This window comes from Odocoileus virginianus, chromosome 18, assembly GCF_023699985.2.
Source record: "Odocoileus virginianus isolate 20LAN1187 ecotype Illinois chromosome 18, Ovbor_1.2, whole genome shotgun sequence".
In the NCBI taxonomy this organism is placed as follows: domain Eukaryota; kingdom Metazoa; phylum Chordata; class Mammalia; order Artiodactyla; family Cervidae; genus Odocoileus; species Odocoileus virginianus.
This window is the reverse complement of record NC_069691.1, coordinates 45287598-45312057: the sequence shown is the minus strand read 5'-3', so window position 1 is coordinate 45312057 and position 24460 is coordinate 45287598. Positions and strand designations below refer to the sequence as shown.

Genomic DNA, 24460 nt, shown 5'->3' with positions numbered 1-24460 from the left:
CCCCACAGAGCAAGGTGGTGAAGCACTGCTTCCTTCTTAGTCTGAGCTCCAAGAGGAGGAGGAAACATCCCCTCTGAGAAACTATAACCTTAAGTCGGCCTCACACAGCTGAGGCTAGAATTCATGTCACCCGTGTGTCCCAATATGCTAATTTAGCGTGAACAGGTCTTAAGCAGGTGGTGAGCCCAGGCACACACGAGAAACAAGTACAAGTCCTCTCAGATCCAGGCCTCAAAGAAGTGCCGTTAAGTAGCACCCCAAGGAATATGACCTCACAGTCGAAAATCACACAGCAGGGATGAGTCACATGAATGAGAATATGCAGAAACCAAACACTGCAAAACAGCAGGATTCTCAGACAGAGACAGTAACAGTAAACGTGTCTCATATGTACAATAAAATTTTGAAAGATTATTCAAAGTTTTATGGAAGAAACAGGGACTATCAAAAAGTTCATGTGGATATGAAAAAGAACCAAAGAAGGACTCCCCTGGTGATACAGTGGTTAACACCACACTTCCAATGCAAGCAGTCCAAGTTCAATCCCTGGTGAGGGAACTAAGATCCCACATGCTGCATGGCACAATCAAAAAAAGAAAAGGAAAAAGAACCAAATAGAACAACAGAAATGGAAATATATAAACTTATTGTGATCATCATCTCATGATGGTTTGTAAGGCAAATCATTAAGTTGCATGTCAAGTACATCTCAATAAAACTAGGAAGAAAAAAGTATATTGAATTAAATCAGATAACGGTTGGGTGAAGAGAAAAATAGTGATAAAAAGTATACTAAAATTATTCCCAGAATGGAAAATACTGGGAAAAAGCTTTAAAGAAATATGAAAGCAAGATGAAGAGACATGGAGGGCTTCCGTGGTGGCTCAGTGGTAAAGAATCCGTCTGCCAATGCAGGAGACATGGGTTCTGTCCCTGATCCGGGCAGATCCCACAGGCCTCAGAGCAACTAAGCCCACGCGCCACACGTACTGGGCCTGCGCTCTAGAGGCGGGGAGCCACAACTGCTGAAGCCCGCACACCTAGAGCCCGTGTTCCACAGGAGGCGAAGCCACCACAGTGAGGCGCCCCGGCAGCGCGGCTGGAGAATAGGCCCCGCTCTCCACAACCAGAGAAAAGCCTGAGCAACAGCGAAGACCAGCACCGCCATAGATAGATAATAACATTATTAAAAAAAAAGACTGAGAGACATGGGAAGAGATAACTGTATGATTCCATTTATTTAAAGTTGAAAACTGATCCCGGGACAGAAAAAAGCTATCATTCCCACAGCTGAGCTCTCCTTCCTGCTCTGAGCTGAGCCACCTGCCTCCTGGGGCCCAGCGCACACTCTGCCCTTCTGGGTGGATCCCTGCAGGAGGGCATGTGCAAGGCAAGACACTCCTGAAATACAAGATTACATTAGAGGGGACCTGTCTTAGGAGATACAAAAAAATAACTCTAAAGATATGACCATTAGTGTGAATTTGGCACGTGAACAAACTGGACCAACAGACCAGAATGAAGAACACTTGCACACAGACGAACGCTGAACGACAGAGCAGCGCTGCACGTCACTGGTGTGGACGAGCTAAGTGTGCAATGAGCACTGCTTAGGAGACAAACATGAAGCTGGGGCCCCATCTCACATCACAGACAAAAATCACTTCCACAAGGATTGATGATTTAAATACAACAAGGCAAAACCTAAAACTTTTAGAAGGGTATGGGGGAGAGCCTCTTTAAGACTCTGGGGCAATAAAAATAAACTACAGTCACAAGCATCAACACTGACTGAGCTCACAGACTGACTTTTTAAAAACCTAATCGCAGAGGGACACTAACAGTCTGACTTCATTTACATAAAGTTTAAAGACACCAATCACTTAAGAGATGAGTGAGTGAGTCAAAGTCGCTCAGTCATGTCCAGCTCTTCGCGACCCCATGGACTATACAGTCTATGGAGTTCTCCAGGCCAGAATCCTGGAGTGGGTAGTCTTTCTCTTCTCCAGGGACTCTTCCCAACTCAGGGATCGAACCCAGGTCTCCCACATTGCAGGTGAATTCTTTACCAGCTGAACCACAAGGAAAGTCCTAGAGATAAATACACGTTGGTAAAAACGCTTTTCTTTTTAAGGGAGGAGGGGAAGGGGATTTTTAAAACCAAACTCAGGGTGGCAGTTATCAATGGCGGGAAGCAGCAGGCCGGGATTACCGAGGTACACATACAAGGAGTTGGTAGTGAGAATGTTAAACTTTCTTATTTTTAGTTATCATTTTTATTGCACAGGTATTTGTTTAAAGAATCAAGGGACTTCCCTGGGGGTCCAGTGGCTAAGACTCTGCTCTCCCAATGCACTCTCAGGTTCCATCCCTGGTCAGGGAACTAGATCCCACATGCCACAACTAAGATCTGACACAGCCAAATAAATAAATATTTCCAAAAAGAATCAAATATGGCTATATATGTATGAAACATACACTACTATTGGTTTAAAACATATGAATAAAATGTTATGCTTAAAGGGGGGAAGAACATAACAAAACAAGCAAACCCACCAGGTTTGTCAAATATTGACACTTTGTCCTATTTGTTTTAGACTACATATATATTTTTCTTTTTTTTGGCGAAAGAAACAGAATATTACAAAGAGTTAATCCGCATGCCACCCTCCTTTCCTCTACTGCAATGTCATGGGGAACATGACCTTCAATTATACTTGACAAAACCAAACTTTCTTCAAAATAAATGTCCCAATGTATACATCCACCAGCCCTGATCAACATCTGCAATTTCTACACATCCTTACTACCATCTGGTACCATCACACTTTCATTTCTGCCCACTTGATGGGTATAAACTATATCACATTGTTTTAACTTCCATTTCCCTGATTATTACAGAAGATTAGCATCCTTCCACATGTTCATTAATCATCTAGGTTTCCACTTCACTGAACTACTTTCTTACATACTTATTGAATCAACTGAGTGGTCTTCTCCTTTGGAAATCCTTTATCTGGGTATCAATTCTTTGTCATGTACCAGCACTGTAAATGTCACAGTCTGGATATAGTTTTTTGAACAAAGTTTTGAACTTTAATATATTCAAACCAATCAATCTTCTCCTCTAGATTCTGTACTTTTTGTTTCTCTTTGTCTATATCACAAAAACACTTCTGTATTTTTTGTTAGAAGTTTTAAAGCTTGCTATTAACATTAGGTTTATTAGCCCATCTGGATTTACTTTGTGTATGGTATGACATGCACTTCTGTTCCATACAGAAAACCAGTTATTCCCACACTCGTTTACAGATGCCACCTTTATCACATGTCAAGTTTCCCGGTAGACATGGGCCTGTGTCTGCATTCTGCCCATACCACTGACTGTCGGTCTCTGCACCAAGATCACAGGGACCTGTCCTAAGTCTGTACTTTAATACCGAGCCACGCTTTCTGACAGGGCAAGTTCCCCTCTTCTTCACTAGTGCCGTAGCCATCCTGGCTCTTTGCCTTTCAATACAAATCTGAGGATCTGTTTGTCAAGTTTTGCTCCAAGTCAAATTAAACCAAATGAAGTATCCTACTAGGATTTTTTTTTTTATGGTGTGATGGTTAATTTTATTGCCACCTAATAGGATTTCAATTAGAGTTACACCAACATTTTAGACTTGGGGAGAACTGCTATCCTGACCATATGAATGTGAATGTGGTCTCTATCTCCATTTATTTAGTGGGTAACCTTATCTTACTACTGACTTCAACAGGGACCTTCTAAACTTTCACAATTAAGTGTAATATTTGCCGTAGTATTCATGCAATGTTACGCGTTTTGCTTAGTTGTATCCGACTCTTTGCAACCCCATGGACTGTAGCCCACCAGGCTCCTCTGCCCATGAGATTTTCCAGGAAAGAATACTGGAATGGGTTGCCATTTCCTTCTCCAGGGGATCTCCCTGGCCCAGGTATCGAACCCCAGTCTAACACACTGCAGGAGCCACCAGGGAAGGCCGCATGCAGTCAATAAATTCTGGAAATTCTCATTTTGTATTATCAAGACTGCCCCTCCCATCTCTCTAATGTTCCCTTTCTGGCACTGTGTTAGATTTTACAACCTTTGAATCTCTTCATCTTTCTTATTTTCCATCTCTTTGTATCTCCATAATACCTTCTCAGATAATGTATTCACATTATTCACACATAATCTACTAGGTCATTAACTTTCTCTTCAGCTGTCTTATCATGTTATCCCATTCACAGAGACTGTCATTTTAATAACTATAATTTTCATTTCCAGTCGTTCTATTTAAGTTTTTAAATCTGCATGTTCTACTTTCTTTCTGAATATATGTTTTTTCCTGAATAACTTTAAAATTATTATTACTATTATAAACTGAGAAAAAAATTAAAATTGGATGGCCCATCCTGTTAATCACAGCTGAAGAATAACCACCACCCACAGCCAGGATTAGCCATCAGAAGTCCAGTTGCTAGAGGTGAAACTGAGAAGTGATCATGACCGCAGGCCAGGGCTCCAAGGGACACTCCACCAGAAATAAAGCTCAGAAGGAGTCATGACCCCCAGAGGTCCCTTCCCAGGACTCCCCACCCCCTTCCCCCACCCTCCCTCCCACCGGCAGGTCTCTAGACGTCCTCCGGTTTACAGCCAACAGTGCGGCACTTACTACTCTCCCCACCAGCTTTGACTGAAGCAGGAGACGGCTGTCGAGGGCTTGGAGAAGGCTGGCTGCAATCAAGCCACATCTGTGTCCAGTATCCTACTTTGCTCCCCTTGTACCTCATCTCAGACGCCAGCACTCAACCTCGAGGGGAAAAGTCTCTTAACCTGCAAATGACTCCACTCTGGCACAAAAAGAGGTATTTATACTGCTTTTATAAGGCATTTTCTCTCTATATATGCTCCTTCTATAAAGGTATTTCCACTGAAGCAGTGGTTTCCAAATGTTTTTAATCATGTAACCCACTACTAAAAAAAGTTGTGATTGCAACCCCAGTATATTTAATTAATTTAATTTAATTAATTTAATAAAAAATATATATATATCTATATACAGGAACTTCCCTGGTGGTCCAGTGGCTCCATGATATACACAGAGATAGAGCTGCGAAAAAATTGAGGGCAAGAGGGGAAGGGGCACCAGAGGATGAGACGGCTGAGTGGCGTCACTGACTCCACGGACCCGAGTTTGAGGAAACTCAAGAAGATAGTAATGGACAGAGAAGCCTAGTGTGCTGGAGTTCATGTGGTCACAAAGAGTTGGACATGACTGAGCAACTGAACAACAACTCTGTGTGTGTGTGTGTGTATAACATAATAAAACATACAAAAAATTAAGAATAAAGTAAATTGTATAAAGTGAAGTTTGAACACTTACTAAAGCAACATCATGGATTATATTTTACACAGGAATATTTCAAGTAATTTAGTCTAAGGAAAGTTCTGCTTAGTAATGGTAAGGAAAATCCTTAATAGATGTTGAGAACTTACTCAGCATTAATATTAAGACGTTTACTTATGTATCCTCTCTCTTCTTCCTTATCCCATAAGCCATCTCCACCTGTCTTCTCAATGCTTTATGAGTTTTTATCCTTTATTCTGAATGAAGTCTATTTACACTCTAGATCTCTCCTCTTCAAAAAAATAATAGTACATTATTCAAAGCAACAATATGAAATTAACTCTGTGTAGTTTATTTAGTCAGTATTGTCAAGATATTAACATTACTGAAAGAATACAAACAGTCATGCCTTCCTAATTATAACAAGGGAAGGGACGATGAAAATTTGAAGTATTTAAAGCAAAAAAAAAAATTTACTACTTTATAATATAAAATAGTATATATACTGATAAAATTAGGTAAATTAATGAAAATACTGAGTTCAAACTGGTTCTACAATAGGAAGTAAATAACTGGACTCAGAATTTGAAGACAGGCTCAACTTAGTGAGCCTGACTTTAAAAAGTCATTCTAATTTTCCAAGTTTTCACTTTCGCTGTTTAGTCGCTAAGTCACATCTGACTTTCCGCAATGCCACACTCCCCTGTCCTTCACCGAGTTTGCTCGGATTTACGTCCACTGAGTTAGTAATGCTATCTCACCACCTCATCCTCTGCAGCCCCCTTCTCTTTTCTCCTTCAATCTTTGTCAGCATCAGGGTCTTTCCACTGAATCAGATCTTCACATCAGGTAGCCAAAGAATCATGTATACCGTAAGCAAATTATTTCCACCTCACTCTCTACACTGGAGAGATGTTTAACCAATGAAACACTGGCCTAATAACAGAACAAACATGCTTCCATGAGATGAAAAATGCACCATGTCTGTGAGTGCTTAACGTGACTGATGGTATTATTAGGTACCTAATCACTCAGATACTTTAAATTTTCATGAATAACGTCTTATGATTTACTAGGGAGTTATAATTAGAAAGCAAACATCTGGCTGGAGTCCAGTCCCTGGTTACACAATAAAGGATAAATAAGGAACAGAAAAGTGCACCAATCAATTTCTTTTTAAGACCTTTGCCTCCCTTCCTTAGAATTTACAAAGAAGTATGCTTTTTTATTATTTACTATCAGATCTACCACTGTACCTGGAAAACATGTTATTTTATATAAAAATACTATTATCACTCAGAGTTTAAAAAAAAAAAACACACACACACTTTGGTGCATTATTGCTAATTATTCTTCTCTTACGAGGCTTTAGCAGAAGGCTAAAGAATCTGAGAAGCTACGTGGTAACCAGGAGTTAAGTTATAACCCTGAGCCACACCAGGCGAAAGGCTGGAACAGGTGTAAGTGAGCGCATAAAGCCCCAAGCACTTCTCTATTTGTCGGTTTTGCTTTGTTGCTGGCATCAATGTTCTCTAGTTACCACTCTTGCTTAAAACTAAAGATACAATTTGACCATCATTATTAGTACAGCCTAGTGGCTACTTAATCTAGAACTTACATTCAAAATGTACAATAAGAAGAATGAAATATACACCAAATTATTATTTACTCATGGCCCTAACGATATCCATGAAGGTAAAATTATTTTATAAAATTAATACGACTTTTTGATAATAACGTAAGGACAGCAAGTGTGAATCTATAACTTAAAAGACTGACAGAGCATAGTCATAAATACTATTAATTGGAACTGACAGATTCTCCAGTATTAACTGTTACAAGCCCTTTACCGTAGCCCTCACCAGGAGAGCTTCCACTTGTCTAAATCTACAATAATGACAGAGATGGTGATGGGACTGGTCTTTATGAAAAGTATGAAAAGCACCGAGTATGAAACTGTTAATAGTCTGGTCAAATCTATTCACCTACTCAAAGACAGAGAAAGAACTCAAATTTCTACAAATTTGAGGGTACTTGTGTTTTGTATAAATACCTTATGAAGAACTTAGGTGCTGGGCACTATTCTTACAGTTTTACACACCTTAACTCAGAAATTCTTACATTTTGGGTGCCAAGGACACACCACCTTCCATTCTGGTTTGGCAACCTGGGGAAGCCTGTGGACCTCCTTAGAATGCTTTTAGACACGTAAAATGTAAGAAATTACAAAGGAAACAGCAGAAGATGAGATGGTTAGATGGCATCACTGACTCAATGGACATGAATCTGAGCACAAACTCTGGGAGACGGTGGAGAGCAGAGAAGCATGCTGCAGTCCATGGGGTCACAAAGAGTCAGACAGGACTTACGGACTGAACAACAGTAACAATGTAAACAGGTAATGCTGAAACACAGAAATATATGTACTCTTTTAGAAGTAACACAATCTAGGGAAAAGTTAGTAACTACCATAATTTCAAAGTGATGAAAGTTAACAATACTTCACAATAAACATAATGTGATATGAAAATATCTATGAGTTCTGGTGAAAAATCAGTCACCACCAATCCTCTTATGAATTACAGCCTGTTTTATAACTGATAAAAAGGATAAATTTTAATTCAAGACCAGCGAAAATTAAAGATGTAACATTTCCCCATTCAAATTCCAATCACGGATTTCTATCCATTTACACCTTAGGAAGTGAAGACCCTCATTAAACCCTAAGGTGATCCTATTTGGCTGGTGGCCTCATCATCCCAATTTACAGACGAGGACTCCGAAGTACGGTGAGTTACGCCCCGCACGACCACAAAGTACGTGAGCTGAGTGCACATGCACCCCCAGTCCCGTAAGCGGTGGGGCCTTACCTTGATGGGGGGTTTACGAGTGATGTGGGAGACGAGGAAGTTCATGGCAATGTCCTCACAGTTGATGTATTCATCCACCATATCTCGGATGGCCTGGGGCATCACGTAGGAATACAGGTAGGCATAATACTGTCGGGGCAGAAACAGAAGCACATACTGTGTTAGAGGCCACAGTTCTTTGGCTTTCAGCAAAAATATGCACAGGGCTGTTAGGAAGCGTGTTGTGGCAGAGGCTGGGTGTGGCAATCTCCAGGAAGCACCACTGGCATTTAGGGAGTTGGGTCCAGGGGTGCTGAGCACCTGCAAGGCAGACCTTCCGCACTGAAGAATCAGCCTATCCAAACTGCCATCATCACCCTCTTTGGGAATCAAACCTTCATGCAGGCTCCTTGGTACCACAGTGATTCTGCAGCAACATAAAGATCTATCAAATCCAGCTGGACACTAGTTCAGCTGAAAGCATTCTGACGAAGCAAAGGGCAAGCGAGGGGAAAGTCTGGTTATCTCTCAGACCTCAGTAAGTCACTGAGGGATGAGACGTCTGATCCCGCAGCACCTCACTGCTCAGCCTGGGCACAGGCTACCCCTGCCCGAAGCCACCCTCATTTCTGGCCCACACTGTTCACACAGGCTCCTCATCAGCCTCCCTGCTGCCTGCCTTCCTCCCTCCAGTCCATCCTCAGCACAGCAGAGCGATCATGGTAAAACATGTGCCTCCTTTACTCCAAACCCCTCAATGGTCTCTCATCTCACCCAGACTAAGCCTAAGTTCTTAAAACGTCCCACAAGGTCCACAGGTGTGCACTGCCTCACATCTACCAATGAATGTCGACTGCTGAACTTTCAGGGATTTTAGGAATTTTGTGACCTTGTTATGAAAAACAGCTAGAATTACACGTACTTAAAATTAAGGGGCTTTCTGGTGGCTCAGGAGTAAAGAATCTGCCTGCCAATGCAGAAGATGCGGATTCTATCTCTGGGTTGGGAAGGACCCCTGGAGAAGGAAACAGCAACCCACTCCAGTATTCTTGCCTGGAGAATCCCATGGACAGAGGAGCCTGGCGGGCTACAGTCCATGAGGTTGCAAAGAGTCAGACACAACTTAGCGACTAAATGACAACTGAAAACTAAATACATTATATTAGCAGCCAATAAATACCTAAAGCACATCACTTATTTAACTAGTTAACACATTTATAATTATTTAGTACATTTACCATCATCATTTTTTAACTTTTTTGATTGCGCTGCAAGGCATGCAGGATCCTAGTTCCCTGACAAAGGATCAAACCCTCACGTCCCCCACAGTGGAAGTGCAGAGTGCTAACCACTGGACCCCCAGGGAAGTCCCACATTTACTGTCATCCTGAGGTTGTTCATGCCTATTATAACTGTCTGGTGAAAAGACTATGTAATTGGCATGTAATTGCTCATCTCTTACAAAAGCCATGCTCAATGACTCATGTTAACCTGAACTCAGTCATGGCAAGAATATTTACACCACAGAAGTGAACAAGTGCCATAAAACACACCAAATGGTAATCGAGATCTGTTACAATATGCTGATGATAAATGAACAGGTGAGGTGTCCAATAAAACTGACTTATGTATCTTTTTACCTTAAATGGTAGAATCTATATAGCAAACCAACCATAAAATTTTTGTACCAAACAGTGGTTTGCTGGTTATCTTGTGGCAAAATACTCAAGAGATGTTAAACTTAAAAGATGAATTATACATCTTTCTTTTACAAAAAGACAGGTTGATCCTTTAACTGGCCACTAGCTATCATTAGCATGCTAATGAGAACATTTATTAATTAAAAACAATCCATATCTTTATCAAGGGAAACACGACATTGTAAGAAAAAAGAACTGACTTAAAAGTATATGGAGAAAGCATTATGAAAACAAATATTTAGAAGTATTTCCACTATTATATGATTTTTATACCAAAAATAATTTTTAAAATACAGAAAAACTTTGTAATCTGTTTAAAAATCTTCTAAAAGTTTCAGTGAATTTAGAACCTACTCTAAAATATAAAATGCAATATCTGCTCATTAGTTTGCTTAAAAAAATTGAACAATGCCACAGAAGATGAAAATTCAACAATTTCAACAAAATGCTACCAAATTGGTAGATAAGCAGCAGGACTTTGGAAGCAGGGCAGTAAGGTATTTCTTCCAGGGACAGTGATTAAAACAAAGTATCAGAAATGTGCTTAATTTAGAAACAGACTAATTTAGAAACAGAACACTGACCTGCCAGTATACAAAGAGTCAAATCAAGATTTTCAAAAATAATAATGCATGTTCAGTCATATTGCTTTCACTAAAATTTAAGAATTTAGTAAGACTATTATTTCAAAACTGTTTCATCTTTATCTCAACCATATAAAAATTTCTGTAAGTATGGTACACTATACTATTTCTCTAAGTATAGTATACATACTATAATTTATACATACATACATTTGTGAGGTACCAAAAGTTTTTACTGATAGGCATTTATAATAAAAAGAAAAAATAACTTGATCGCTCTAGACTAGGGAAGACCTAGTTAGTTTCTTTCAAAGGCCAAACAAGGAAGCTTTTTGGGTAAAAGTTCAGTTTGACCTACCAGAGAGAAATACAGCAAGGTCCTGAAAATAAATTTACAAGTAAAGCTCTCAAGGAAAGGCAGGGCTGGAAATCACTAGCTCACGGACGCTAAGAAAAGCCACAAGAGCTTGAGAGGATGTAAGGACAACACAAAATAAGCAGTGCACTAGGCGATCACACATAAACTAGACAATCAACAAGCACCTACTGCAGCGCACAGGATTCTACTCAATATTCCGTAATAACCTCTATGTGAAAGGATCTGAAAGAGTAGCTATGTGTATAACTGAATCACTTTGCTGTACATCTGAAACTAACACAACACTGGAAATCAACTATACTCCAATATAAAATGAGAATCAAATTAAAAAGAAAGAAAAGCACTAGACAGAAGGAGAACCCTGTAATACTTCAATAATTATAGGGAGACAGGGCCCTGGCTGGGTTGTTCAGGAGAGCACGGAGTGGAGATCAGGATGATGGGCCAGGTGGTAACATCTTTGCTGACCATGAAGGGATGAGTTAGGTGGTCAGTAGATGGAGCAACAAGACAGATACGACCAGTCTCAAATGAGATTTCACGTGACAAGTGAGAAGCAACTGTCAGGAAGAGTCACCAGTGAGCCAGGCTCTCTCTACCTGGCTCCACGGTGCAAGTCTGGGGAAGTGAATCGCTTCAATCACGGCCCCTGGAAGGAACACAGGAACAGGCTGAAGGGGAAGCACTGTCCTCAGAGAAAAGTCAGGTTTCAACCAGATTAAGGGGACGGAGGAGGTGTTCTGTGAGGTCAGGGTACAGGCAGTTTGACCATCCCACAACAGGGACTCTTCACAGCCCAGAGAGAGGACCTGGGAGGGAAGGTATGGAGCAGTCACATGTGTCATTTTTAATTTTCTAGTAGCCACAGTTTTAAGAAATAAAAAGAAACAGTAAAATTAATTAGTAATATATTTTAATTTAACCCAGTGTATCCAAAATAACTGCACTTTAACATACAGTCATCCCGTATTGGCTCAGATAGTAAATAAAGAATCTGCCTGCAATTCAGGAGAAATGGGTTTGATCCCTGGGTCAGAAAGATCCCCTGGAGAAGGATACCCACTCCAGTATTCTTGCCTGGAGGATTCCATGGACAGAGGAGCCTAGCAGGTTACAGTCCATGGGATGGCAAAGAGTTGGACACAACTGAGCAACTAACACTGTCTCACCCGACACATAATCAATATAAAAAACTAGAAATGAGACAGTCTACACTCTTTCTTTCAAGTTTTCAAAGTCTGGTATGTACAATATTTCACACTGAGAGCACATCTCAGCACTGACCAATCACGTTTCAAGTGCTCAGCAGCCACATGTGCCCAGGGGCTATTTTACAGAACAGATGAAATGGAGAGAGAAAATGAGTCAGGAGCAAGAAAACAGAACAGTTTAGCAACAACAGTACAAGAGGAGTAATGACTGGAAGGATATGCATCCTAAATATTCAGTGAAAAGCAGGATGTGAGGCAACATGAACATTAAAAGCTCTAAGGAATCAAACAGAACTGGCAGAGCCTGAATGGACAGAAGCTCGTGGTGGGGCCTGGGACAGAGGTGGCTGAATCGGGAGAGGGCCAGATTCAGCCTTTCGTTGGCCAGGCCATGTCTGGAATGGCTGTGGGGAAACTGGAAAATGTTTTGCCCCAGTGCACTCAGTTTTACAGAGGGAGAGCCAGTGCTCAGCAGGATAAACTGATTTTCTAATGGCCAATGTGCAATCATACTGGTGGCCTTCCCATCCTGACTTCATTCTAGAGCTGCTATAACCATCTTGATCACCGTCTTTAAAGACAGAAGTCGGGTAATTCTAGCAAGCATGGGATATGTAAGAAGCACTAGGAGAGCGATCTTTATCTAAAGCAGCATTTCACTGCCACACAAAGGCTCAACTCTTACCGAGTCAGGCCAGTCCCACGAGGTCTTTCTTACCTTGTGGAAGAAGGCAGCACCTGTCAGCACCATGGACAGCTCACAGGAGTAGTTGGAGTTGTAGAGCCAGGACTGATGAGGGATGTCCCACGCGTGGTAACGGCCAGGGAAACCCACAATGCGGTCCCGGGCTTCTCTCCACACCCTCATAAAACACAAGCATATGCACACACCTGAGTACAAAGCTCTAAGGTTATCAGACACGTGTAATATTATTGCCGCTATTTTGCAGGATCTCTCTTTTTGAGCTGTTACTTCTTTTTTCTTTTTATTTTATATACCAAATCAATCACACACCAAACAGAATAAAAACAAAGTATCACCCACAGTTTCCTTAATAAGCACCTGCTTATCGATCCTCTAACTTATTGATGCTGGTGGCTAGCATCTCTCCAGCCCTTGCATAAAGAACAAGCTGGAAAAACACAGAAAGGCTCTAAGGACTCTAAGGCATTTAAAGGTCTCCAGGATGGGGTAAGTACAACAATCTGCTAAGAAGCAGGAAGATGATAATTTTTGTGTCTATTTCTTTTTAATATTATTTAATTTCTTAAGCTCTACTTTTAAAGATTGTAACATACTAGTATGGTAGGACTTGTACATAATTTATGTACACTGTATGCTTAACTCCTCTCTTACTGAGTGACCCCAATCTAACCACAGTCTAACATTCTGACTGGAGCAGAGCTGAGGGGGAAACCTGTACCATGAAAATCAGTGGTCTACAGAACCAGACAAATGAAAGACTTCATAATATAAGAAATTAGCTGGGAATGTTTCCAGGATAAACATTCTAACATCTCCAAATTTACCTTACCTCTAGGTAAGGTACAACAAATAAAATCAGTTTCCCAGGCTGAAACCCACAGTCCGCAGAAGTGCTTCAGGTGTACCACAAACAAGGATCCATCACCTCCTCCCTCCGCCTCACTCCAACAGAGGTTAAACTGCCTAACAGAGTTCCTCATCACCCACGAAACCTCAGCTCCTAAAGCACACATGATTTCATTCCAAGAGTCCCTCTCCTGTTAAGTTTGAAAGCAACTAACCTAGTCCAGTGAGCTTTCCAGGTGGCTCAGCAGTAAAGAATCTACCTGTCAATGCAGGAGATGCGGGAGGTGCGGAAGGAAGATGCCTGGAGAAGGAAATGGCTACCCACTCCAGTATTCTTGCCTGAGAAATCCCAGAGCAGAGGAGCCTGGCAGGCTACCGTCCATAGGATCACAAAGATTGGACACGACTGATGATGCATACACACAGTCTAGTCCAGAAGATGAGAAATTACAACTTATATCACAACACAGCAGCCATCTAGATGGGCTTTCTGCCACATCCCACCCAAACCCCTACCTCTATCCTTGTTTATCTCCTAACACAGACTTCCAAACACTCACCTAAAAAGCTATGTTTTAATAATATATTTTGACAGTTACAGAATATAAGGATTGTTAATAAATACCAACAGCATATCCGAAGGCTATATCAATACTCCTAAAAATACTGATCACTTCAAATGCCTCCAGAAGAGAAACTACCTTCCAGTCCATGATCCCTCACTGTAAAGCTTACACTTTTGCCCTTTTTTTTTTTTTTAATTTTTATTAGTTGGAGGCTAATTACTTTACATCATTACAGTAGTTTTTGTTATACATTGATATGAATTAGCCATGGATTTACATGTACTCCCCATCCCAGTCCCCCCTCCCACCTCCCTCTCCACCCGATCCCTCTGGGTCTTCCCAGTGCACCAGGCCCGAGCACTTGTCTCATGCACCCAACCTAGGCTGGGGATCTGTTTCACCCTAGATAATATACATGTTTCAATGCTGTTCTCCTGAAACATCCCACCCTCGCCTTCTCCCAGAGTCCACAAGTCTGTTCCACTTTTGCCCTTTTTAAAAATAAAGTTTATTGAGATATAAATCACACAGAAGACTCACTTGTTTAAAAGTGTATGACTCGCTGGGGGTTAGTATTTAATATATTCACAAAGCTATGCAACCATCACCACTTCAGAATATTTTCATAACCTATTAATGAAAAGAAACTCCATAACCACTAGCAGTTTAGCAGTCACTGCCATTCACCCCCAGCCCCCAGTCTCCCACGGCAGCCACTAATCCACCTTCCGTCTCCATGGCTCTGCTTGCTGCAGACACTTCACACAAGTGGACTCACACAGTACATGACCTTTAGTGACTGGCTTGTTTCACTTAGCCCGTTTTCATGTTGTAGCACGTGTCAGTACTTCATTCCTGTTTGGTGCCAAGTAATATTCCACTGTGTGGATATACCACCGTTTGTTTATCCATTCATCAGCTGAAGGACATTCTGATTGTTTACACTTCTCTTGTTGTAGCTTTTTTTTTTTTTGACAACTGATTTTTCTTTGGTGTGTGGCAAAATACACATAACATGAAATTTACCATTTTAATTATTTTCAAGTATACAGTTCAATGGCATTAAGTATATTCCCACTGTTAAATTTATCTCCAGAATGTTTCCATCTTTCCAACCTAAAACCTGACCCATTAATTTGGCATTATTGCCTTTCTTTAATTCCAGGCACCTGCCATTCCACTTTGTCTCTATGAATTTGACTACTGTGAGTGCCTCATATAAGCTGACTCATGTTTATACTTACTGACTCTTATAAATAATGCTGCTATGAACAGTCATGGACTGTTTTTGTACAGATACGTGTTTTCAATTCTCTTGAGTCTCTTTATCCATCCCTTAAAAACATACTATTTCCTTCTTTGCTACATAAGCTGAAGTCAGCCAAGACCCACATTATCTTTTGCCAGAGGGACAGTTTCTATGGATATATTCATTTATTTACTCTAGATCAAAAACAGCTGATTTACAATTTTTAGGTGTGCAGCAAATTGACTAAGTTATATATATTATTTTTCAGATTCTTTTCCATTAAAGGCTATTATAAGATATTGAATACAGCTCCCTGAGCTACACAGCAGGTCCTTGTTATCTATTTTATATATGTGTGTGTGTTCGTGTACGACTCTGCAAAATGACACATGTACAGTAGTATATATCTCTCAATTCCAAATTCCTAAATTTAGCCCTCCCCCCATTTTCCCCTTTGGAACCATTAGGTTTATTTCCTATATCTGAGTCTATTTCTGCTTTGTAAATAAGTTCACTTGCATCATTTTTTTTTAGATTCCACACATAAGTGATATCATACGGTATTTGACTTTCTCTAACTTACTTCTAGTCAAGGCTATGGTTTTTCCAGTGGTAATGTATGGATGTGAGAGTTGGACTGTGAAGAAAGCTGAGCACCAAAGATTGATGCTTTTGAACTGTGGTGTTGGAGAAGACTCTCTTGAGCCCCTTGGACTGCAAGGAGATCCAACCAGTCCACCCTAAAGGAGATCAGTCCTGGGTGTTCACTGGAAGGACTGATGCTGAAGCTGAAACTCCTATACTTTGGCCACCTCATTCGAAGAGCTGACTCATTGGAAAAGACCCTGATGCTGGGAGGGATTGAGGGCAGGAGGAGGAAGGGACGACAGAGAATGAGATGGCTGGATGGCATCACCGACTCCATGGGCATGAGTTTGAGTAAACTCCAGGAGTTGGTGATGGACAGGGAGGCCTGGTGTGCTGCGATTCATGGGGTCGCAAGAGTCGGACACAACCGAGCGATTGAACTGAACTGACTTCACTTAGTGTGATAATCTCTAGGTCCATCCATGTTGCTGTAAAGGGCATTATTTCATTCTTTTTATGGTTGAAAAATATTCCACGGTATCTATATACCACATCTTCTTTATCCATTCATCTGCTGATATCAACATTTAGGTTGCTTCCATGTCTCAACTACTATAAATAGTGCTGCAATGAACGTCAGAATGCATGTATCCTTTCGAAAAGGGAATCCTCCCACACTCTTGGTGGAAATGTAAATTGGTACAGCCACTATGGAGAACAGTATGGAGGTTCCTTAAAAAACTAAAAACAAAGTTACCATATGATCCAGCAATCCCATTCCTAGGCATACATATGGAAAAGATGAAAACTCTAATTCGAAAGCAAAGTTTTTAGATCAAAGGATGCCCAAACAAATGAGAAAATACTCAGTGTAATAGAAGATTTGGAAGTAGAGTCAGAGATAATTCACTTGTCTTATAATCAGAGACTAAACCTCAAATTTCAAATGATGGTAAGAGACTCTTAACCACTTCATAATAAAAAGGCAAAGGATCTGAGCAGACATTTCTCCAAAGAAGACAAACAGATGGTCACTAAGCACATGAAAAGATGCTCAGCACCATCAGTTATGAGGCTCCCCATTACTCTCTCACCACTTGGAAATCTGGTGACAAATGGAAAAGATCAAAAATCTTTCTAAATCAAGAACCACAAAAGATGGCAAACACCAGTTATCTTAACAAGCTTCAAACTCATCAAAGCAGGACCGCTTATCTAGTCATTCTTGGGATCGAGCGCTGACTGGCAGTCCTCCTGTTAGCACCCCATGACTGTCCACAGCCTCCAGTCCCTCAGCAGGCTCCCAAGGACACCATGCGGTATCGGAAACACCCCACCTTCCCGTCTCTCCCATCACCATCAATAACAACTGTGACGGCAAAAGCCCATTTCTGCTATCATCACATGGCTTTTGTTCCTTTCATAAAACCAAGGAAAGAGAGCTGGTTACTTATTATCATGGTAAAAAGGAACACATTCCAGTGGGATTTTCACAACTGCTAACAACAGATTCTTGCCTCAATAACACAGTGGTAGGAGGAGGGAAGAGGAAATGAGAGGCTGGCTGAGGGCGAGGAAGAAGAGATGTTCCTATTTGTCAATAATGTGCCAGGTAACTATACATGTACCTAAGACAAATACAACAGTAAAGATGCTGCCCCTTTCATCTAAGCATCTGCACTCGTCCACCTAAACCAAAGGAAGCCTGAAAGCGAGGGGCCTGCCAGGCTCTCAGTGCCTGAAACAACAGCACAGAGAAGAGCTCTCCAGCCTGGGTCTCTACTTCGTCTGAATAAGATCCCCAAGGATATCTACTCCAGTGCTTCTCAAACTCTGTGGCAAAGAAGTAATTTTCCCTGGGCTTGTTCGTGCTTTTGTAAAAATACAATAAAAATGAATTGCATGGTTTCTTAAATATAACACCAAAAGGACAACTTACCAAAGAAAACCTTGACAAATTGGACTTCATTAAAATGAAAAGTTTTGTGCTTTGAAGGACACCATCAAGAAATGTGAAAAGACAACCCACAGAATAAGAGAAAAAAATTGCAAATCATTATCCCTGATAAAGGACTTGTACCTAGAATATACAAAGAACTCTGACAACTCAATAATAAAAAGACAAACCAGTCATGTACACACTGCTATACTTAAAACAGAAAACCAAAAAAGACCTACTGTATAGCAAGGAACTCTGCTCAACGTTATGTGCTGGCCTGGATGGGAGGGGGCTCTGGGGAAGAACGGGTACACACATGTATATGGCTGAGTCCCTTTGCCGTTCACCTGAAACCACCGCCCCGTTGTTAACTGGCTATATCCTACTACAAAATAAGTGTTTAAAGTTCAAAAAAACAGACAACACAAATAACAAAGCAAAATAGACATTTCTTCAAAGAAGATATATGTTATTCCTAAAAACCTGAAAAGATGAGCAATATCCTAAGTCATTAGGGAAATGCAAATCAAAACTACACTGAAATACCACTTTGCACCCAGTAGGAGGGCTATAAATAAAATACAGAAAATATCAAGTGTCGACAAGGACACAGCGAAATTGGAACCCTCATTCACTGCTGGTGCAATATAAAATGGTGCAGCTACTTTGGAAAACAGGCTGGTAGTTCTTCAAAATGTTAAACCAAGAGTTACCATGTGACCCAGTAACTCCACTCCAAGATATATATCCAAGGTATGTATCTATAAATAGTCATATAAAAAAGCATGTACATTAATGTTCACAGCAGTATTCACAACAGCGAAGAAGCATAAAGGACCCAAATGTCAAAAAATGGACAAATAAAATGTGTGTGTGTGTATGCTCAGTCGTGTCCAGCTCTCTGCGACCCCACGGACTGTAGCCTGCCAGCTCCTCTGTCCATGGGATTTCCCAGGCAAGAATACTGGAGCTGGTTGCTATTTCTTTCCCCAGGGAATTTTAACCCGGGGGTAGAATCCACGTCCCCTGCATTGGCAAGCACATTCTCTACCACTGAGCCACCTAGGAGTCAACAAAATGTGTACATCCATAGAGAATGAAGAACCGACAGATGCTCCAAGACAGATGAACTCTGAAAACATCATGTTAAGTGAAAGAAACCAGGTACCAAGGAGCACATATTATAAGGTACCATTTACACGGGATGTCTGATAAATTTACAGAGAAACTAAGTACATTAATGGCTGCCAATGGTTTAGAGAGTTGGGAGAAAAATGGAAAATGACTGCTAATGGGTACAAGATTTCTTCTGATGGTAATGAAGACTTCTAAAACAGATTATGGTGACAGTTGCACAACCCTGTAAATACACTAAAAGCCACTTAAATGAGTGAACTGTATGACGTATGAATTATATTCAATAAATGTTACTCAAAAATGAATTACAGGAAAATGTTCACACTTGGATGTCACGGTAAATGTCAAGTTATTTAAAGGCTTCTAAATATCTACCCTCAATTTCTGTACTCACTTCATTTTGGACAGGAAATAAACTGTCCACGAGTCAGCGCCAGGACTGGACACGCTCTGAGTGGCCCTGATCTACTCTGTTCTCTTATCTGTACTGTTCCTTCAAGGTGAGATATTTAAGCCCTGGGGCAATAGTGGTAAAGAACCCTCCTGCCAATGCAGAAGACCTAAGAGATGTGGGTTCAATCCCTGGGCCGAGAAGATTCCCTGGAGAAGGGAATGGCAACCCACTCCGCTATTCTTGCCTGGAGAATCCCATGGACAGAGGAGCCTGGCCGGCTTCAGTCCCTGGAGTGGCACAGAGTCGGACACGGCTGAAGCAACTCAGCACACAAGATGTCTCAGTTACTACCAGCTATGAAATCCATCTGGCTGCCTCATCCAGGGTTTGAGTTAGTTTCCTGTCACTTGCAAACAAAAGCATTCCTTGATTAAAACTCAGCTCCTCACCGAAACCCAAACATGATTTCATCATGGCGGAGGTGAGCATCATCATCAATAGACAGGATGGCCTCTGTCTCGATTTCATTCCACGGCAGGAATCGGTTGTTCAGGCTGTTCTTCTCAGTACGAACCACCTGTAAAGAGGAAGGAAAAACACTGATGATCAATGCTGTACTGAAGAATGCAAAAGCAACGCTGTCTTTAGGTCAAAGGAGATTGTGGATAAATATACTGAAGTGAAGAAGAACTAAAGAGCCTCTTGTTGAGGGTGAAAGAGGAAAGTGAAAAAGCTGGCTTGAAACTCATCATTCAAAAAACTAAGATCATGGCATCCAGTCCCATCACTTCATGGCAAATACAAGGGGAAAAAGTGGAAGCAGTAACAGATTTTATTTTCTTGGGCTCCAAAATCACTCTGGATGGTGACTGAAGCCAAGAAATTAAAAGACGCTTGCTCTTTGGAAGGAAAGTTATGACAAATCTAGACAGTGTATTAAAAAACAGAGACATCACTTTGCCAACAAAAGTCCAGATAGTCAAAACTATGGTTTTTCCAGTAGTCGTGTACGGACGTGAGTTGGGCCATAAAGAAGGCTGAGCACCAAAGAACTGATGCTTTTGAACTGTGGTGTTGGAGAAGACTCTTGAGAGTCCCTTGGACTGCAAGGAAATCAAACCAGTCCATCCTAAAGGAAATCAGTCCTGAATATTAATTGGAAGGACTGATGCTGAAGGTCCAATACTTTGGCCACCTAATGTGAAGAGCTGACTTACTGGAAAAGACCCTGATGCTGAGAAAGACTGAAGGCAGGACGAGGAGGGGGCGACAGAGGATGAGATGGTTAGATCCAGCATCACTGACTCAATTAACGTGAATCTGAGCAAACTCAGAGATACTGAAGACAGTGGAGCCTGGGATGCTGTGGTTCATGGGATCCCAAAGAGTCGCACGCGATTTAGAGACTGAGTAACAACAGCAACAAAACCAAACTGTGAAATCTAGCATACGTCTTATCGGAATAAAAACTACCTGACCATTCAGCAAACTTACAAAGATTTCACACTGGAGGCTCTATTCATTTGCTAACTAATTTTCCTTGGAAACAAGCTAAAGCTGAGGATTACGTATGCAACAAACACGGTTGAGGGATATTAAAAATAACTTTCCCAAGAGAACACAAGGTGGCAGAGCAGAACTGAGGTTATGATCCTCAGCTCTGGATCCTCAGCCCCGGAAAACCCAACTCAAACTCCCTGGAGTCTGTGCCATTTCTGAGTCCCGATTTAAACGGCCTTTCTTTTTGGTCTAAAACAAAGGCGAGCCCATCCAGTTGAGGTTAATTGCTTTGATTTTGCAACTGCTGCCTGCTACACTGCCTACACTTACAAGAGCTTTTTCTTTCAAGGTGTACCTGGCTCAGTAAAACTAAGAGCTTCTGTGTCCAAAGAAATTCCCAATTCAGAGAACCTCTATCTGAAGCGACTGACATATGCAAAGCCGCTATTTCTTCCCGAAACGAAGATCAGCGCTCAATCGGATGGACTACATCATAATTTACAAGATTATTTAAGTGCGCCTCACTGCGAGGCTTCCCTGGTAGCTCAGACAGTAAAGCGTCTGCCTACAATGCAGGAGACCCAGGTTCAATCCCTAGGTCAGGAAGATCTCCTGGAGAAGGAAATGGCAGCCCACTCCAGTACTCTTGCCTAGAGAATCCCACGGACGGAGGAGCCTGGTGGGCTACAGTCCACGGGCTCGCAAAGAGTCGGACACGACTGAGCGACTTCACTTTCACTTCTTTTCGTTCAAATGTGCCTCAGACAGTAGCTAGTACTAGGTAGTAGCTTTATTATTCACTTTGACACTGAAACTCAAACAGGAATGAACATATCCGAGTACTCGGATAGCTCCTTTAATCTTACGGTTTCTATACCCATTAATTCATTGACTAACTAGTGAGGAATCATCATTTTATTGTCAAAAGCCAGAAACAAAGAGAACGTCTTGAGTAATCATCTTTTTAGACAGCTGGGAAAGGACATCCTTCTTGCAATGGAACACCTGTACTGAGGCTCACCTCTACATAACGTGATGAATGTAATTTTATCCAGGGTCTAAAAGCTGAGTGTTTTTGTTTGTTGGTTGGGCACATCATGCAGCGTGTGGGATCTCAGTTCCCCGACCAGGAACTGAACCCATGGCCCCTGTACTGGGAGCGCAGCATCTTAACCACTGGACCACCAGGGAAGTCCCTGTGAATGGCTTTAAAGGTTCTCCCATGACCTTGTCAGTACTGCCTCTTCAGCTTAAAATCCTCTCTCTCCTATTCCTCCACCACAACTATTCTCCCCCTGAGCACCTGGCTCAGATGTCTCCTCGCTCACCAATCTTGTCAAAAGTACGAATAATTAATAATCACTTCTCCTATGTTCCTAAAGCAGAGACCTCACACTTCAATTTATTCATTCCAGCACACTAGAATCCAATTAGTTCAGAGGCCAGAAGGGCTTGGAGAGCGTTCAGTCAGCTTTTACCCTGCACGTGGACAATGGGCCCCTCACAGACCTAGACCCCTCACTACGCCTCCTAGAGAAAAGATCAGTCTTTTTCTGGTAAACTTAGGTTAAACTTCTAAGTCTCGTCTAGCTAAGGCCCCATGAAAAATGCATTATCAACTTGTGTACCATCAAGAAATAAAAATGCTGCCGAGTAAGAAAAATATGAAAAAATAGTTCATCATTTAGAATGTTTACTCTAGTAAAGAGCTTTTTAAAATTTCACCTTAGTCCTGGAGGAGTCCCTACCAAGTCAGAACAAGGAGAAATCGGTAACAGATTTGCTGCTGTCAACAGCAGACGTCAGGGGCAGAGCAAAAGACACAGAAATCCATCTTGCCCTGCAGCACTTCTGAACAAGATCAAAATCTCCGAGCTTGTAGCCTGGACCTCCCCAGCTTGGGTTCAGCAGTGACAGAACAAAGGCACTGAAGCCCGGGTCAGGAAAAAGAGGAATAAGCCGGTGAGGTGGCCAGATGCTCACTGTGGGGGCCGCCCAGCTCAACCCCCAGGGAGGGGGAAGGCAGCCAGCAGTAGCAGAAGTCAACTGCCAACATCCAGTGACAGTAAAATGCCATCTGTAGCTTAAGACACACCCAATTTCAGAGGTGTGCAAATGTAAAATAACGTCCACCCTAGGTCAGTGGACCTCGGCAGCTGTGCACTATAACGCTCGTCCCCACAAACTACCCTGGGATCTTTCACGTTACTTTCCAAGCACACCCAGCATTCACTCAACACAGAACAGCAATGCTGCCAGTTCAGGGGAACAGAGCTTTCCCTCAATTCTACCAGGGAATACACATTGCTTAAAATGAAGAAAACAATCAATAAAACATCCAACTACTGAATGTTCAATTGTAGGTTACCAATTTTGTGGGTTAATCACCAGGAGGATTATCTATACCACAATTAACAATTCAGGGGCTTCCCTGGTGGTGCAGTGGGTAAGAATCCGCCTGCCAATGCAGGGGACATGAGTTTGATCCCTGGTCCGGGAAGACCCCACGTGCCACAGAGCAACTAAGCCCATGCACTACAACTGCTGAGCCTGTGTTCTAGAGCCTGCAAGCAACAGCTAGTGAAGGCCATACCCCTGGAGTCTGTGCTCTACAAGAGAAGCCCCCACAATGAGAAGCTCTCACATCACAAGGAAGAGTAGCTCCCACTCACTGTAACTACAGAAAGCCCACAAGTAGCAACGAAGACCCAGCAGAACCAAAAAGAAAAGGAAAAAAAAAAATCCAGGAACACAGCACAGAGCTCTAGTACTCAAAGTGTGATTCCAAGGTCAACAACATGGGCATCACCTGGGACGCCGTTAGGCAGAATTGCCAGCCTTCCTAAACTTACCAAGCCAGGACCTGCATTTTAACAAGCTCTCCAGACTGAGTCCTAGGCACACCGTACTTTGAGAGGCGCTGGGACAGAGGGAAAAGCATGGCTTTGGAGTCAACCAGAAAAGCTTGAGTTCAGATTTCAATTCTATCACTTACTACATGCATGAGCCTGAGTAAGCAACCTCTGGGCTGCATCAACACAGCACCATGCTGTGCACAAACATGGAAGCTATTTACCAGCCACACCTGACAACGCTACAGTCAACTCTTTCATCGAAAATTAAGAAACAATAAAAACTAAAACCATCATGCATTGATACCTAGAACACAGCCAAACTTTCTGTCTTATTACAAAGTGAATCCAATCTAAGAGGACCTGCCTGTCCCGTGGAAAACCAAGACGGAGCAGAGGGTCTCATATCAAGTGTGTGTTGGCCTAGATTTCACATTCCGTTTTTTAGCAAGTTTATCAAAGTTCATTAAGAGGCAGATCCATTAAGAACAAGTCCCCTGGATTCAGAAATACAGCATGTGTTCTATCTCAGCTTATCCTGGCATGACTCCTCCGGGCTGGACGACAGCAAGATCTCCAGGATAGGGGAACTGAAGCAATAGC

General features: G+C 41.8%; 1 protein-coding gene across 6 annotated transcripts in view; it reads right to left on the bottom strand.

Annotated features, from left to right (window-relative positions):
* Positions 1-24460, bottom strand: part of EXTL3 (exostosin like glycosyltransferase 3) — a 62564-nt gene that overhangs the window by 3858 nt on the left and 34246 nt on the right. For all 6 annotated transcript variants that reach the window (XM_070480635.1, XM_070480634.1, XM_020893104.2 and 3 more), the window contains 3 exons: positions 19955-20082; positions 12799-12943; positions 8228-8356 (listed from right to left, as the gene is read on the bottom strand). In XM_070480635.1, coding sequence (XP_070336736.1) covers positions 8228-8356; positions 12799-12943; positions 19955-20082 — 402 coding nt within the window. The remainder of the gene's footprint in view (positions 1-8227; positions 8357-12798; positions 12944-19954; positions 20083-24460) is intronic.